Source organism: Lacerta agilis, chromosome 8 (genome assembly GCF_009819535.1).
Source record: "Lacerta agilis isolate rLacAgi1 chromosome 8, rLacAgi1.pri, whole genome shotgun sequence".
NCBI lineage: Eukaryota > Metazoa > Chordata > Lepidosauria > Squamata > Lacertidae > Lacerta > Lacerta agilis.
Genome location: NC_046319.1, coordinates 53,913,980 through 53,931,135, shown reverse-complemented (window position 1 = coordinate 53,931,135; position 17,156 = coordinate 53,913,980). Strand labels below are relative to the sequence as shown.

Here is a 17,156-nt window from a genome sequence, read left to right as displayed (position 1 = left end):
CACCTTTGCTCAGGTCACTTTGACACTCCATTGTCAATCATGTTATTGATTCCACATTTGCTGAGGCGCTGTGGCTGTTGTTCTCATTGCGCTTTTTAGTACCTTATTTATGCTGATGGGATTATGTTTCCTGTGACGACCTCATCGGGTTGCCAGGGCCTCTTGTGACTGTCCCTGAGGGTCAGCAGAAAGTTCCAAGCGGCCTGCGCAATGTGGCAGAATTGACCTTGTCATTCGCTTTAGCCCATGACGGCTGCTCTACTGCCTGCTGCTGTTTGCTGCAGCTGATGGCTCCGCAGGCCTAGCTAACTCAAGATCAACATCCAGATTCTCCATGCGGATTAATGCACATGGGAGCCACCTCTGTCTTCCTGCAGGAGAAATTAGCGCTGAGGAGTATCAGGGGCAGGAATCTCGAGGACCATTTCTTGGGATTTTTCTGACCCTTCCCCAGTTCTGGTGGTGCTGCAAGTGCTCCCAACTGCCTCCTTCTCCTGATCACCCTTAGCCTTGAACCCAGAGTCACTGCCAGAGCCATTTGGATAGCTGGACCAGTAGTGCACTGCCCATCCCTTGAGGTTTGGAGAGGATCTCACATGGCCCAGTTAGTGTTTGTTTAGTAACTGTGATGGTGTAAGGATATGGATTGAGTGCTTAAGTGAGTTGAAGTCCCATGGAAGAATTCTTTGTTAATGCATAGGACTGCTGAAGGCAGGGGTTAGTGTGGCCTTCACCAACATGGTGCCCTCCAGTTGTTTTTGGCTACGTCTGAAGCCGTATCCAAAAGCATCTGGAGGGCACAAATTTGGCAAAGACTGGGTAGTGTGTACCCCCAAAAGCTGCACTTAAAATCACAAGAAGCAGATAAAGTATGCAAACTTTAATTTGTATTACTAGCCCGCTTCCTTGTGTTCTCTTTCCCTCCCAAGCTCTTCTAAACCTTTGTGAAAATTGTAGTCTACTGAACAAATGGATGTGGTTTTAAAATTTTTTTTTAAATGTTGTTATGCTTGTTAACACATGAAACGTTTGGGAGTGGGTGGAGTCCAATATTTGTAAAATCAGCTCATAAATAATTATTAAACTTTCTATAGGACAAGTTTTGTGTGTACAGTATATTTGGTAGGTAAGTTTATTTTGTGACTTTGATTTTGACAGCTAACTTGGCAACACTGCAATTTAGCAGCACCCAGTCACTGCTGATATACTTTAAGCTGCAAATGGTATCACAACTCAGTTTCCAGACTTCTGGAGTCCAAATCACATCCTGTAGCCAAGTGGGCGGTAGGGTTTAATTAGGATGAAAGAGTCAAAATACTTGACCCCCCCTCCAGATTCCTAATCATGATTGCCCTGTCCCCACCAATTTAGAAGGCAGGGGAAGAAAATAAACAAGATGTTGTTGTTGTTGTTCAGTCGTTCAGTCGTGTCCGACTCTTCGTGACCCCATGGACCAGAGCACGCCAGGCACGCCTATCCTTCACTGCCTCTCACAGTTTGGCCAAACTCATGTTAGTAGCTTCGAGAACACTGTCCAACCATCTCATCCTCTGTCGTAAGGCAATAATATTGGGAAAGGCTGAGATATGTAGTGTATGAAACAAAGTAGGCTCCCAGCAATCCCACAAAAATCTTTGGATTACCCCAGATTATGCACCCAGTTCTCCAGGAGTGTCCTCTGCCTGGTACCAAACCATCACTTCTGGTCCAATGCTGCCTTCTGTGGGTGCAAGCAAGATGCAGTGCAACAAGTGGGCCTGCTGTGGTTAGATTTGCCCACATCCTTTGCAAGGTTTATGACTATGCTTTCCCCCCAGCAAAAAGTTAAAGATTCTGGAGAATCTGGATTCTGCCCCTTGTGCCACTATCTGCATTTTTTTCCTGTTCTTGTACTGAATTGCAGAATACAAACCATCCGTGATCATCAGAGGTGGCAGCCACATTTCCTACCTGGCTGGACAGCAGTGCCCAATGCAGGGAGATGGTTATGGAGCACCAGGTTCTGTGAATATTCACAGAATATTCTCCAACAGACAATCTACTCTGCATCACAGGAGTTATAACACGGCTGTTTGTGACTGTAGTACTTGGTCCTGCCAGGGTCTACAGAGCTTGCTTTGACAAATAAGCAGCCCAGGGGCAAGTCCTGTGGCTTCAGTGGGTAGGCAACACATTCAACCTCTTTTTTCCCCATCTGTAAATTGGAATCAACAATGGACTACCTTGCAGCGTTGTTAGGTGGGCAAGCACAGGAAGGATTGCAAATTCTTTTGCAAAATAAATGTATTTCCTATAGTGTGAAAAATATACGTTCCCAAGCTGTGTCTACCAGTGGCATCACTTCTCAACATAAGTGAGAAGGGCCTGGAAGCCTCGCTTATAATCCTAGGTGGGAGGAATTCTGCACATGCTCAAGTGCTTCACATGTTGCTGGCCTGAGAACTGGATAGGTTCTGAAGTCAAAGGAAGGAACCTGGATTATGAATGTTGTTCAAGGGAGGATCGGTGTCCATGGCAAGCCAAAAGTGACTCACTCTCTTTCTCCTTCCCTCTCGCTCTTGATGTGGCTCAGCTTCCTGGCCTGACCGAGGATATTTCCTCCTCCCCTGCTGAGCTGGCAGCTATGGAAACGGCAAGCCTTGCACTCTCAGAACAGAACTTGGCAAAGAGGCGCTGCTCAGACTGGAAGGGTTTGCAGTGGTGGGAGCTCACTAGGATTGCCCCCCGCCCCCATTGCTCTCCTTTCCAACTTTGGCCAAGGGGATTTGCAAGATAAGCAACCTGCTGGTACCCACAGGCCACAGGGACATGAGCTCAGGGACAGTGGCAGTGGCCCCTGTGGCTAAGAATGTGATGGTGTATCGCAACGGGGACCCCTTTTTCCATGGCAGGAAGTTCGTGGTGAGCCACCGGCGGTTCCTGACCTTTGAGGCCTTTTTGAACGAGGTGACCAGCGCAATCCATGCCCCCACAGCCATCAGAAGCATCTACACCCCCCGGCACGGTCATCGGGTCTCCGACCTGGGCGAGCTGCAGAGTGGGTGCCAGTACGTTGCGGGAGGCTTTGAGAGATTCAAGAGACTGGAGTGAGTAGGCACTTGGATGGAGGCTGGCTGTGTTGCCTGCCATACCGATGGCAGCAGAATATCTGTGTGTCCGCCCCCCCAAATCCCAGGCTCTCTGCAGAAAATCAGTTGCACCAACTGTGAACCTGTTGGTATGTGGACTGGCAGGGAGGGATGAAGTCAGGTATAAGGGCATTGATTTCATACCAAAAATGAGGGTATCTTCTCACCTGGGGCACTGCAGGATTTCAGATTTTTATTTGAAAGGAGCTGCCAGTGGGGTGTGTGTGTGTGTGTGTGTGTGTGTGTGTGTGTGTAGAGGGGAGTTAGGCTTTCAACCCAGCTGTCCTGCACCATTTCCCCAGATAAAAATTGTCCTCCCAAGCTGCAGTTAGCTCTGTAGGGAAACATGTGCTGGTTCAATGTGCACATTTTCTCCTGTTGAGCAAATAACAGGATTGTGGCGGTAGGAAGGTCATTTAAACCTGAAAGACCATGCCAAACAGAGTTAACCCTTTCTCCCGTATGCTGTCCCTGATCCAATCTAGAGCCTTCAATGTTTTTGTTTTCACGTACAGCGCCTCGTGGCTGTGAGAATTTTAGGAATGTTTGGGAGGTGACTAGAAATAGACACTGAATCTCGCTGTGTTTGGCAAGTCGTCTTATAAGAAAACGCCCTCGGAGAGCTCCCTCTGCTGGCACGTAGTATTTTATTTGTTTATTTATTAAATTTGCATGCTGCCCTATACCAGTAGATGTCAGGGCGGTTCACACCATAAAATTCTAATATAAAAACACACACAAAATACATAAGCGTAAGAACAAAGACAATCCAATAATTCCCCCACCACCACCCATTTAAAAGGGCATCGGATGTCATTCCGCCCAAGGCCTGGTTGAAAAGGAACGTTTTCTCTGGGCACCTAAAAGTGTTTAATGAAGGCACCAACTGAACCTCTCTGGGGAGAGCATTCCACAAAGAGGGAGCCACTGCAGAAAAGGCCCATTCTTGTGTTGCCACCCTCCGGCCTCCTTGCAGCAGGATCTCCTACACGAGTCCTGATGGCATGAGCAGAAGGTAAGAGCACAAGTAGAGCCCACCTGCTGGATCAGGCCAGTGGCCAATCTAGCCCATCACCCCTTACGCCCCAACATTTCTCTGATGAAAATAGGGACGTCCTATTCAGTAGTAGTAGTAGTAATACCTCAGCCATCTGATTGGGTTGCCCCAGCCACTCTGGGTGGCCTCCAATGTATATAAAAACCATAATAAAATATTAAACATAAAAACTTCCCTTTTCAGGGCTGCTTTCAGATGTCTTCTAAAGTAGGGCTGGCATATGTCTTGGTTTTCCTGGACACGTTTGGGAATCAGGCTGTCAAAATGGCATCTGGGCAACTAGGGTGATTTTTAAAATAAAAATGCTTTTAAAAATCCCCCAAAGGCCCAAAGACTTACTTGTTTTTTGGTCAACAACTTTGTCCAGATTTTCGCTTTTGGGAATATAGCAACCCCATTCTAAAGGTTGTACAGTTAGTGGTACCCCAGGTTACGTACTTAATTCGTTCCAGGTTACAGTACGTAACCCGAACAATTCGTTCTGCGCATGTGCAGACCAAAAAACCCACGAAAAATGCTCTGCACATGCGCAAATCACGTGTGCAACAGGTTGCGCTTCCGGGCTAGCAGAGTTCATAATCCGAAAAGTACGCAACCTGAAGAGTACATAACCCGAGGTACCACTGTACTTATCTTCTTAGCTCAGGGGTTGCATAACTGCATCCCCTCCCACATTTCTCTGATGAAAAGTGGAAAAACAGGATATTCTGGGATCAAATCAGAAACTGGGACGGCTTTGTAAATCCAGGACTGTCCCTGGAAAATAGGGGCACTTGGATGTTCTCTCATCCTGTTCTTACTCTGGCCCTCTGGGAAGCGCACAAGGACTTGAGTGCCACAACAACACTTCTCCCCATTTGTGATTCCCGTACCCATACAGGAGGCCCCACAATGGGCCGTGTGTCCCAGGGAGACTCCCCTCCTGGATTGTGACAGCAGCAAGTATGTGATGTCAGCCCACAAGCATCACAGGCATTATCCCCAACAAGTATTGTGTACGTGTGGGCTCCTGACTTACAAAGCAGATGTGCAAGGTAACGGAACGGTCTGAATTTCAGCGCCTCTTATCCCCGTCTGCAGGTAAAAAGGGCTGCTTTAAAAAGCAGTCTATCTGGTGGTCAATAATTAGTGCAGCCTTCCTCAACCTGGTGCCCTCCAGATGCTCTGGACTGCAGCTCCCATCAGCCCCAGCCAACATGCCCCAAAACAGGGTGTGTGTCCAAAGTCTAGTGGCTTTTGGAGGGTCCCAGAGAGAAGAGGTGACTCAGCCCTTTGCCCGAGACTTGTATGGAGTGGCTGAGGTGAATCAGTATAATTATTATGAGAACTAGTACCTTTCTGCAACTGCTTTTGACTTTGGAGGTCATGGCTGAGGTTTCTGAGGGACTGGGCACACAAGTCTAATGAGGCTTCTATTGAGGGGCTATACATGTATTTTGCTAGAAATAATGGGGGGCATGTTCTAGAAGTGTTTCTCTCGTTTTTTTTAAGAGAAGTGTTTCTTTCTTGTCTGTTCAGTCGTGTGGAGGGTTGGTGGTCACCTGTAAGCAAACTTGCTTGGGGAGGCTTTTCCTCTTGTGATTTGGCTGCCTTTGCTTGCTGATTTGATGGTAGCATTTCTTGTACTCAATGAAATAAGGACCACAGCTTGATCACTGACATTAACCAGAGGAGGGCATCCCTTGCTTTTGACTTTCAGATGTCTCTTGAAGACATTTCTATGCTGACAGGCCTGTTCAGTTGTTTCAGTTTTTTAAAAGATGAGCCAGTCATTTTTATGATTGTTTTTTGCTGTTTTGCGACACTTTACTCTGTGTGTGTGTGTGCATTGTTGTACATTGCCTTAATATATTTTATGGGAGTAGGCAGTTTGTGAATATTTTAAAGAAATAAATATTTTGTTTTAACGTGCTGTTTCCCACTTTGGGGGTATTTGGGCCAAAAAGTGTATAATTTGTAGTAGTAGTCATAATCATATATTTGAGACTGGATTAGGACCCTAGTCTTTACCTGTTCAAGAGCTTTGGGATGTTAATGGCCATTGACAGGGATGTTGGCAGAAGAGAAAGCTGGGTGGGAGACAGGCAGGCAGCTGTTTGGCAGTTTGCATTTTGGGAGGCTGTTACAGTATGAAGTTGGGAGTTGTTTCTGGCTTTTGTAAACCATAGTGTTTCTGGCTTTTTCTGGTCGCCTCCAAAGAGTCACTATTTTCTGGGAGAGGGGCAGCATTCAAGGGAACACCATAACTTTAGGTTTGCACAACAATTAACGTTGTTCACCACTCTTGCTCAGGCTGCACAGGAAAAAAAAGTGGTTCTAGAAATTTGTTCTGATTGTGCAGATAAAATATAACAGATAGAATTCTACAGGATGTGATATTAGTGTATGAAAACAATCAAGATCCAATGATTCCCAGGCATGTACCTCCAGATGATGGAGATGTTAGGCGCCATCCTGGCTCCCTGGCATCTTCATTTGTTTGCAAAATGTGCCTGGCTCCTGGCTAATTTTGAACACTGGTAATAAAGCAGCAGCAGCAGCAGCAATGGCCATGGTGCTGCTGGTGTCTGCTTACTTGCTCACCCCTGCAAGTCCTGGAGGGCACCCCTGCTATACCGCAGCACTTTGTTGCAGATCCAACTAGTTTTTTAATTAATCACCCAAATGTTGCTGTTTATAAAGATCACATTGGTTTTGTCAGGGGACATTAATTCTCCCAAACAAGAAGCTGTAAAGCTAAATTACATGTCCAATCCACAGCAGGGGAGAGTGAGACTTGGCAACAGTAGACTTGCCCAGACCCAATCGGTGAGACAGACTTGAGCTGGGATTTGACCTCTGCTTGCTCACCCTGTTCATTTTCTTCCCTCATTGCTTTGACAGCTATCTAAACCCTGGAATGAAGCAGCTCAATGGGAGCCAGAAGAAAGACAGAGTGCAGGTGAGCTCCAGAGTGGGGCAGGGAAAGGCCTTGGCTGTTTTGTAAGCAGCTGATGATGCTTTAAGGATGAGCAGTTTAAAGCGGTTCTTTCTCTCTCTCTCTCTCTCTCTCTCTCTCTCACACACACACACACACACACACACACTTTAAAAAAATATTTATTGGCACATTAGGCACTGTGGAAGCAAAAGAATAAGCTTTGCCTTCACGCTTAGAGGCTGGAAAAGTTACTCTCTCCGCTTGGCCCACCCACTCCAATATAGTCCAGTCTCTGAGAAGCCAATGCAGTGAAGCAAACCTACAAGAGGGCTCTGAACTGCTCTGTTTCCGTTTTTAGGCTCAGTAGAAAACAGCTCTAAGTGATTGTAAATGTTTGGTATTTTATTATGCTTTTATATTTGTTGGAAGCCACCCAGAATGGCTGGGGCAACCGGTCAGATGGGTGGGGGTACAAATAAAATAACAACAATAACAATAACAATGCATGTGTTTGTACACAAATTGCAATGCCTGGTGGCTGATGCAAGCAAGTTATTCACCCACCCACTGATTTTTCTCTTAAATATAGCAACAAGACCTTGAACTATCTATCACTGTTGTGATTCTACTTCAGTTGAAAGGCAAGCAGTGGTGGGGTACAGAATGGTCCACTCATTGAAGATGGTGATATGAATTATATAGGTTAACCTCTGAAGAGTAAATCTGTGGAGGAAGGTTTAAATCTTCCTAGGGCTGAGTGGAACCCCTTGAGTTAGTCCCATCCACCTTACAAGACTTAAAATCATACAATTGTAAGAGTTGGAAGGGAACCACATGGGTCATCTAGTCCAACCCCCTTTAATGCAGAAATCTTTTGCCCAATGTGGGGCTCAAACCCACAACACTGAGATGAAGAGTTTCTTGCTCTACCAACTGAGATGTGTGCATATACAGTAAAGCTTTAGTCACCGTAGCAGCAGGATGTGCCCTCAGCAAGCCATTGTGAAGGCTTCTTTCTGTGTTGGTGACAACAGAAAGACCTTGTCTTAGCAGTGCCTCTTAGGAACAGGCCTGCCAAGGCCACAATGACTCACTGCTGTGTGCTATAGTTCTGGGCTTAGCAGGGAGGGAAACAGCCCATTTAACCTGTTATTGGCTGTCTGGTTTCAAATTCTGAGTTTGAACTCTAGGATGCATAAACCTGTCAGGCTTTCCTGGGCTGCCTCTGTCTTCCGAGTTACCCAATGTGCGACGCTTGTCAGACTTGGTCCTCCCTCCCCTCTTCTGGTCTTCCAAAAATCAGATTGTAAGGTTGCTGGGGCAGAGACCCCTGTTGGTCTCTTTTCTGTTTATGCTTAACTGCAGAGCACCAAGAGCACGACTGGAGATCTCTTGTTGTCAATAACAATTTTGGTGTTTCTGGTCTTCAGAGCTACCCAGTTATTCCCCAGAAGATGCCTGTTTCGACACACTGGAGGAAGCAGACGAACTTGCCCTGCATTATACAGTGAGTGACTCCCTGGTTTCTTCTGACAATTTCCCCTTTGGAGCAGCAGAGAAATAAAACGAATGTCTTTACATTTCTTGACCGTTATAGGGGCACACTTCTCTGCACAAGGGCTTCATGCTGCTTTTAGCTCCTGTGTGAATGCAAAGTTAGCAAAAATGTATAAATCTGAATTGAGTACCTGTTGGATGCAAGGAGGCTTGGAGGTTCCTGAAGCAACAGTGGCATTAAGTGTCTTGTTGTATGCAGTTGGTGGATTTGGGGTCACAAGGAGTCGGACACGAATTAACAACAATACCATTCATACTGGTTCATCTTGCTCAGCATTGTCTACAGTGACTGGCAGTGGTTCTCCAGTTTCAGGCCAGGTTCTCTCCCAGTCCTACCAGGAGATGCCACTGGGGTTTCAATTGGGACCTTCCATATGCAACCATACCATAGAGCCATGCCCCTTCCCAAAGAAATGGAAAGCTTACACATGCAGGTGACTATAAAAATGATGCCCCACAAAGCCTGTCCCTTTGCTTCTCTGTTGAAGTGTTTTCCGCAATGGGGACCTGCTAAGCCCCCCCTTCCGCCTGATCCTCAACAAGAGCACCTTGCAGGAGTGGAGCGCCGTCCTGTCCATCTTGTCAACCAAGGCGAACCTGCGGACTGGGGCTGTTAGAAGGTGAGTACTTTGAACAAACGCCACCCCTTTTGCCTGCCTTTCGCTTTCCAGCAACGAGATTCTTCGGGAAATGGACCCGAAGATTTTTGTCTCCTAGGAGGCACCTCTGTGGGATTTATTGAATTCTGGAAGACTGGCTATTTATATGTCATTTAATGCCAAAATAGACTTTTAAGTAGTTTACAAGTAGAAAAACCAGCTGGGAATGAGATGTTTGCAGTATGGGGCTGCCTTTCCAAAGGTGTAGTAGTTAGAGCATTGGATGATGACCTGGGAGACCAAGGTTCAAAACCCTACTCAGTCATGAAGCTCACTGGGTGGCCTTTGGCCAGTCACTCTCTGCCTAACCCACCTCACAGGGTTGTTATAAGGATAAAATGGGGAAGAATCCTACCTTGAGCTTGAAGGAGAGATGGGGTATAAATGCCATAAATAAATAAAAGTAATTGGTGTTGCTAGATTCTTCCCCTGAAAGTGCCCATTCCTAGGAATATGTGCAACAAGGTTTGTTGACTGGGGGTTACAAGCACTATGCACTCTCTTTTATATCGGCATCACTGTCATAGTTTTCCTCCCAAGGAATTCAGGGAACTGTAATGTGGCTATTATGCTCAAAGTCCCAGGCTGTCAACACAGTTCCTAAGGGAAGACAGTGACATTTAAACCCACATTGTTTTGTGCTGTAGGTTTAATGTTTGAATAGAATACCAATTAATTATTATTATTTACAGTAATGCAGAAAGGTGCAAAGTCGATTCTTAAGGCTTCTTAAGCATTTTGGTTTGCTAGTTTCACTTCTGATTTATAGTGAAGTTTCAGAAACCTACCTTATACCGAGGCAGACCATTAGCCCATCTAGCTCAGTATTGCCCACACTGATTGGCAGTGGCTCTCCAGGGTTCTCCCATGCAAAGGTTCTTTTCTGCATGCGAAGCAGGTGCTGCACCACTGACCTATGGCCCTTCCCCGTTCAAATATAGAACTTTCTCTCCATCCTTGATCTCGTTCCCAGTTTAGATTTCCCTGCCTGTTATATATATTCACTTTTCTGTCTCTGGCCAGGCTCTGCAAGCTCAATGGCGATGCCGTCTCCACTGGTGAAGATCTGGTGAGCGGCAACTACTACGTGGCGGTGGGCCTGGAGAAGTACAAAGACCTGCCCTACTTTGAATTGCTGGTGCCCCCAAAGATAACACACCAGCCAATTCGGTAGGTGGCTGAAGTCACTGGGGGGCGGTTCAAGTGCCACTCCTTAGATGGCCACAAGTCTGTAAGCACCAGCCCCTCCCCACTCCTCCGTGGTTGTGTTCATGCTGCTCAAATTTGTTCAGTCCCTCTTGTTCCAAGCATTGCCCTTTAAAACAAAATAAAAATCATTCATAATCGTATTTGTAGGCCACTTTTCTACAAAACAAATAATGCTCTTACAACCAAGGAAACAGGAATGCATTTCAAAATCAAACAGTGCCAAAACAATGTCCTAATTACATAGTAAAACGACACAATAGCAGATATAACATACCAAAGGCAACTTTTTAGCACTATAAGAATTATTATTTGAAAATAAATCTTACCTGTCCAGACCCTCTTTCCCTAACTAAACTTATCCCAGTGTGGGCTGCAGTGAATTTCCTGCTTCTATGATTACAGGGACCACTCAAATAGAAGAATGAGCCACAATCGAGGGGTAAGTTTTGCTGACTTCCCCAGGGATGGTGCTGACCAGGGATTCTGCTGGTTGAAGGGGGCAGGGTAGGGACAAGACTTCCAGATGGGTCGGTGTGTCATATGGTGGGTTTGGTGGTGCTCATGCAGAATGGCCAGCCCATGTTTCTTCTCAGATATTTTATGAGAAAAATATTTTATTCTAGATTTTCCCTTTCTGGGAAAAATCCATTAAAAGAGGGGGTGTTTCCAGTGACCATCTGGTAGTACCCAAGGAGATGTTACGGTTCTTCAAAAATAAGTGTGATTTCTGCAAAACGCTTGCTTCCCTGTGTGATCTATTGGGCTGGTCCACCCCCATTTCATCAAGTCAAAGAGATCCCAGGGAAGCTAAAATCTCACTTTGGCTTAATCTCAGTGCATAGGATTTCCAGATGTGGTGCCACAAAAGTCTGGCCTTTCCATTGCAATGGCTCAAAACCCCATTGAAATGCAGAAATAGGCTTTGGTTCCTCTACTATGATTCCAGCCCCCTGAAGTCTGCCTGTCTTTTTGAAATGAAGCCTGCTTGGGTTAAGTTAACAATAAATTTGATTTATTCACTGGTACCCTGGTGGGGATTTTATATCTTCTTGTTTTTCAGTTAGCTAAGCTCCACCTGGCTCCACAAGAGGGGTCCAGTGACTCAGCACTCCTCGAACCACCACAACAGGTAGAGAAACACAAACAGCAGCTCTGGGGAAATGGGGGTTTCTCCTCACACTTCTCTTTTGTGTTGACTGAAAAGGGGAGCTTGTGATTACATGGTCTTCAGTAAAAGTGCACAAATAATATTACTTCAAAGAACTTAACAAAGATCCCAAAGGTTTGTGCAGCCTTAAAAATTCATTGATGTCGTTTTTAAAAAAACATGTTTTTATTGTACATATCTCTCCCTTCCATCATTAAATACTTCTATCCACCCCCCAAGAAAAGCAAATGGTGGCTCTTGATATGCCATTTGGGATATAAATGTTTGAAAAATTTAAGATAGGGGTGAGCAATCTCCAGACTTCAAGACAGATTTGTCCCTGTGTGGGTTCTAGTTTGGCCTGTGACACTGTTTTCCCCAAACCACACCCATCTTCCCCATACCTGATGTCACATAGAATAATAGATTTATAGAACTGCAGAGTTGAAAGGGACCCCAAAGGTGTTATGGTCCAGTCCCCTGCAATGCAGGAATCTCAACACGTGGTCTTCCATGGTTTTAAACCATACTGGATCCTGCTTAGCTTTGCAAATGTAACATCAAGTATAGACATAGGTAGATCATCTGCATGATACTTGATCATGGTTCCTGCACTTAGCAGGATTGGCCCATTGCCCATCAGCAGGTGAACTCAACCCATGGGCAACTCAGTTGCACAGCCAATCCATCCAGAATACAGATATGCCAAGCATAGGGTTGCCCAAGCTCCTCTTACTGCACCCCCAAGCAGCTAGCATCGTAATGACCCTGTGAGGGTGGGAACAGAAGGTGATCAGGCCCACTGGGCCAGGAAGACTGTACACCCCGATTTGAGATGGTGCATTTTCAAAGTGGAGAAATCTCCATGAGGTTGCCATCAAGTCCACCCTCTAGAGCTAGAGGGCAATGACAAATGATGGATGTGCTGAAAGCACCTGTTCTCTGGCTACCCAAGTCTGCCATTTTATTACGTGGGGACCCTTTCCCCAAGTTTGCTTCAGCATGAGAATATGGAGTGGGAAAAGTCATCCTGTGGTATGTCTTCCACCTCAGCAATCGTTGTATGGAAACAGCCCTGCTTCTCCCTCAAACCCGATGGCCAGCTCAAAAGTGACAAGGTAGCATGCATGGTTCTGTTCCCCATTATCCTCACAACTCTGGGAGGTAGGTTAGGCTGGAAAGCTGTGACTGGCTCAAGGTCACCCAGTGACTGAGTGGGGATTTGAGCCCTAGTCTCCTGGGTCGTGGGTGGCGCTGTGGGTTAAATCACAGAGCCTAGGGCTTGTCGATCAGGTCGGCGGTTCAAATCCCTGCGATGGGGTGAGCTCCCGTTCCTCGGTCCCTGCTCCTGCCAACCTAGCAGTTCGAAAGCACGTCAAAGTGCAAGTAGATAAATAGGTACTGTTCTGGCGGGAAGGTAAAAAGCATTTTCATGTGCTACTCTGGTTCGCCAGAAGCGGCTTAGTCATGATGGCCACATGACCCGGAAGCTGTACGCCGGGTCCCTCGGCAAATAAAGCGAGATGAGCGCTGCAACCCCAGAGTTGTCCACGACTTGACTAAATGATCAGGGTCCCTTTACCTTTACCTCCTGGGTCCTAGTCCCATGCTCTAACAACTACACCACACTAGCTTTCTTTTTTTGGTGGAAAGAGCCTAGTTATGTCAGCGGTGAAATGTGAGTGTAGGAGCTCACAAGTGACAGCCATGGCAACTTGTGTGATTGTGAAGAAACACCTGACCTGAGCATCGACACTCATGAATGTGGAGATGGTGGGGCTCCCAGCTCAAACAAGGCACCACTCCTAGAAATAAATTTCTCCTGAGAATGATAAAATTGTCTCACACTTGCAGCTGAATGGAACCCCACCCCCATACACACTTATGAGTTTTTATTGAATGTGGCTTGCAGAGGAACCTTCGGAGAGTGCAGTCCACAGGGATTGTGCAGGACAGCAGCCAGAACCTTTCCGCGGTGATGCAGCGCAAGAAAGTCAGGAAGCACCTGCGCAAGGAAGAGGCGGACTCCATCTTCCACGCCAAGCCAGGCCAGGCCAGGCATATCAGGAGGAACTCAAAGCAGAGTTCTGACCAAGGTAAAAAGGAAAAGGGTTTCTTGCTTGGAATCTCTGTCAGCTAAGCCAGCCCCACCAGATCTCCTCCCCTGTCATCCCGGGGGCAGCCATTCTCTCAGGCTGCCCCAGGGGAAGAGATGGAAATCAACAGGGTTAACGTAATCAGCTTTGCTGGAGGATCATTTCCATCAGGCACCTCCTTCCCCTGAACTGTGCCAGCTGGTCAATATAGGAGCAGCTGTGTAGTGCCTGTGTAGTGATTTTCCTCTCCCCTCCCTGTCCCTTTCCCCTTGCGTGTTGTGTCAATTTTTAGATGATAAGCCTATCTTGTTTTGATTGCATGTAAGCCACTCTGGGAGCCTTTAGGGCTGAAGAGCAGAGTACAAATGTTAAATGAATGAATGTTGCACATAACACAAAGATAGCCTTATTGGTCATTAAAAAACAAAACTCAAATCCTTATGAGGGGCAGTGTATTCATTCAGGCCAACCAAATGTCTTTACTGGTTGGTTTAATATGGACTGTGGTATCTGTAATACGGCAGTAATAAAGATGGTAGAATTCACATAAAGCCCAAGGTTGTGGAAGGTCTCGGGTTGAGCCAGCTTGATTTAAATTTAAGCTGTGCCCCCTGAAGGTTCCGTCTTCCATGAATTTGTCCTTAGCTGGTGGCAAGAACGGTGTTTTGGCAGTGAATCCCATACATCATGTGTGAGAGATGTTGAAAACTTCTCTGGAATGTGATGTGGCTGTGTTATTCAGAAGTACCTCTTGGGCGAAATGAAAGGGTGCTCCTTTTTAAGGGGAAAGATCATAGGATTCTCCCAAAGTAAAGACTTCAGACTTGCAGGCCATTTGGGTAGGCTGCCTTCGCAGTCAAACTTCCTCTAGCAAGGATGCCCCAGGATACGAAAGAACATTTTCTCAAAATGTTTTATTTTTCCTTCAGATGAAGGAAGTGTTTACAAAATAAAATGTGCAAGGGAAGAGATACGGGATGCACAGGAAATCAGAGATGATGAAAACACGCAGGTGGAATTGCCCCTTGACCAGGTATGAGGGGGTTATGTGGGCCTCTCTTTAGGTCAACATCTTCTGGATTGATTTTATGAATGGCAACTGTCACCACCGCAAAGAATCCCAGTGGGTGTCAAAACTTCAGCAGGAAGAATTCACTTGCAAAATGTGTCTGGGGGAGGAGTTACGGAGAACTCTGAATAGTGGGCTGGAGTCTCTTTGCCTTTTCATTGACTTGAAAGCCGAAAGCATTTTTAGACCTCCATCCTCACACAAGGAGCCTGTTGTTTAATTTTACATTCCAATCGTGGCCACTATTCTAAGCTGCAGCTGGCTTTGTGGCTGTGGCCAACTTATTGTACAGCCCTCTACGCAGAAGCAAGTCCCATTTTCTTCACTGGGACTTACTACTGTATGGAGCAACAAAGCACTTCTCCAGATGTGTGTGTTGTGAATCCTCCTGGGCCTCTTCAATTCCCTCTCCCATTTTTCCAGAAAGCTGCAGAGACTGTAGAAGAGGAAGTTGTGCCCCAAGGTGACGCTTTGCAACGCAGGAAGGTAAGTAGCCATCTCAGAGAAATGTGCACATTGCCTGCAGCACCTTTCACAGAAAAAACCTATCCATAGTTTAACCCTGTCACCTTAGAAAATGTGTTTAATCACTTGAGCACCTTCAAAAATGTGTTTAATTACTTGAGACTGTAGAAGAGGAAGTTGTGCCCCAAAGTGAAGCTTTGCAACGCAGGAAGGTAAGTAGCCATCTCAGAGAAATGTGCAAATTGCCTGCAGCACCTTTCACAGAAAAAACCTATCCACAGTTTAACCCCAAGTCACCTTAGAAAATGTGTTTAATCACTTGAGCACAAAATACCATTTATTCTTGCACCTGTTACCTTTTTCTAAGGCAGGGGTGGGGTAAATCTGTGGCCCTCCACATCTTGCAGGACTCATTGTCCCCTGCACACAGCATGGCCCAATGGTCAGGGATGATGGGAGTTGTAGTCCAGCAACATCTGGGACACCTTAAGTCCCCCATCCCTGTTCTTCCTACAGCTCTCCTGTTCCAGCAGTTGCACCCCAGTTCAACCTTCCTTTCAAAGCCCTATATGCTTATTTCAATTTTTTTTGGAGACAGCACTAGCCTTGTTTTTTAATTTCTAATTCTTTATGCAACAAGAAGGTTGAAAATACTGACAAACTACAGAAGGCCCACACAATCCAGTATTCTGCTGGTGACTCACAGGAAGAAGTGACAGGAAAGCCTCCTTTTCATCTGGCTTGAAGAAACTGTTTCACCTGAGAAAAGACTGTGGTAACACAAAGACCCCGCAAGTCCTTTCCTAGATATGCGTGTGTGTGAGATCCTAAAACAACCACATGCTGGTATTGTGCAATCTTCGTCTCAAATGCTTATCTTATGGATGTTCTTAAAATAAAGATGTAGCATTGGAATGCTCTCTACTTTGGAATGTACATCTGAGGATCAGAGATGTGGGTTGTGGTGGTGGGATCCAGGAGGGGGAAAGGGGCACAGCCCTCAATGGGACTGTGTATGTGAGAAAACTGATACTTGCAAGTTTAATACAGTGACACACACACAAAAATATGGGAATGGACAGGACAGTTAACATCATAGATATCAGAGGTGTGCAAGAGAAAGCTTGCATGCACTCACTTCACTTTTCCAAGCGATTTGTGCAAAAGTTGGGTCCAGTAGAATTAATCTGAGCCTTGAGAGCACATCGTGCCGGAAGGGAGAAGGTCTCATGACCAAGGGGGCAGTGAGCCAGGAGTTCAGGGGCTTTATGTGGGCTGGGAGACATCATTGTGGCAAAGCAAGTCAGACTGGCAAACTGTCTAAAAATACTGTATTATTCCGTCTATAAAACACCCCCATGTATAAGACACCCCCTATTTTGGGGGACTCTGATTTAAGAAAGTGGGGGGAGATATCTCTAAGACGCCCCTAAATTTTGGACATTATTTTTTAGGGGGGAAACCTAGTCTTATACATGGAAATATACGGTATTTTTTTCTCAATTCTTGCTCATACTATAACCACACTTGCTGTCTACACCAGTGGAGGGTGCATGCGAGTATATTGGCTCTCCTACAGCTTTTCAGCTTCCAATACTAATGTTTTGAAGGGAGGGAACTGGCACTACACTTTAGTGACCTATCTGGCTGATAGCAATCCTAGGGGACTGCTGTTCTGCCCCAAGGCTCCTCTTGGCTGTGTCACCCTCGTGTGTCCTCCCCATTCATTTGCTCAGGGGCCCTTTCATTTCTTGGATGGATTTTTAAATTTCATTTAAGCTGCCTTGGGAACTAAGGCTGAGAGAGGGGGCACAAATACACAATTGGAAGGCTTGATTTAAATATGAGG

At 46.0% G+C, this 17,156-nt stretch overlaps 1 protein-coding gene across 1 annotated transcript; it reads left to right on the top strand.

The window, feature by feature from the left end:
• Positions 1 to 2,291: 2,291 nt before the first annotated feature.
• DCDC2B (doublecortin domain containing 2B) lies at positions 2,292 to 16,226 on the top strand. The gene is made up of 11 exons (XM_033157518.1): positions 2,292 to 3,086; positions 7,069 to 7,126; positions 8,536 to 8,612; positions 9,151 to 9,282; positions 10,345 to 10,491; positions 10,933 to 10,969; positions 11,591 to 11,659; positions 13,590 to 13,773; positions 14,703 to 14,806; positions 15,266 to 15,328; positions 15,948 to 16,226. The coding sequence occupies exons 1-11, from the start codon at positions 2,809 to 2,811 to the stop codon at positions 16,050 to 16,052; spliced, it is 1,254 nt and encodes a 417-aa protein (XP_033013409.1). The 5' UTR covers positions 2,292 to 2,808; the 3' UTR covers positions 16,053 to 16,226.
• The last annotated feature ends 930 nt before the right edge of the window (positions 16,227 to 17,156 follow it).

Excerpts from the sequence above, each read along its gene's own strand:
- DCDC2B (XM_033157518.1), top strand. The coding sequence starts at position 2,809 with ATGAGCTCAGGGACAGTGGCAGTGGCCCCTGTGGCTAAGAATGTGATG. Across the intron at positions 10,970-11,590 it reads GAATGAGCCACAATCGAGGG|TTAGCTAAGCTCCACCTGGC; the intron begins GTAAGTTTTGCT and ends CTTGTTTTTCAG. Across the intron at positions 15,329-15,947 it reads ACGCTTTGCAACGCAGGAAG|AAGGTTGAAAATACTGACAA; the intron begins GTAAGTAGCCAT and ends TTATGCAACAAG.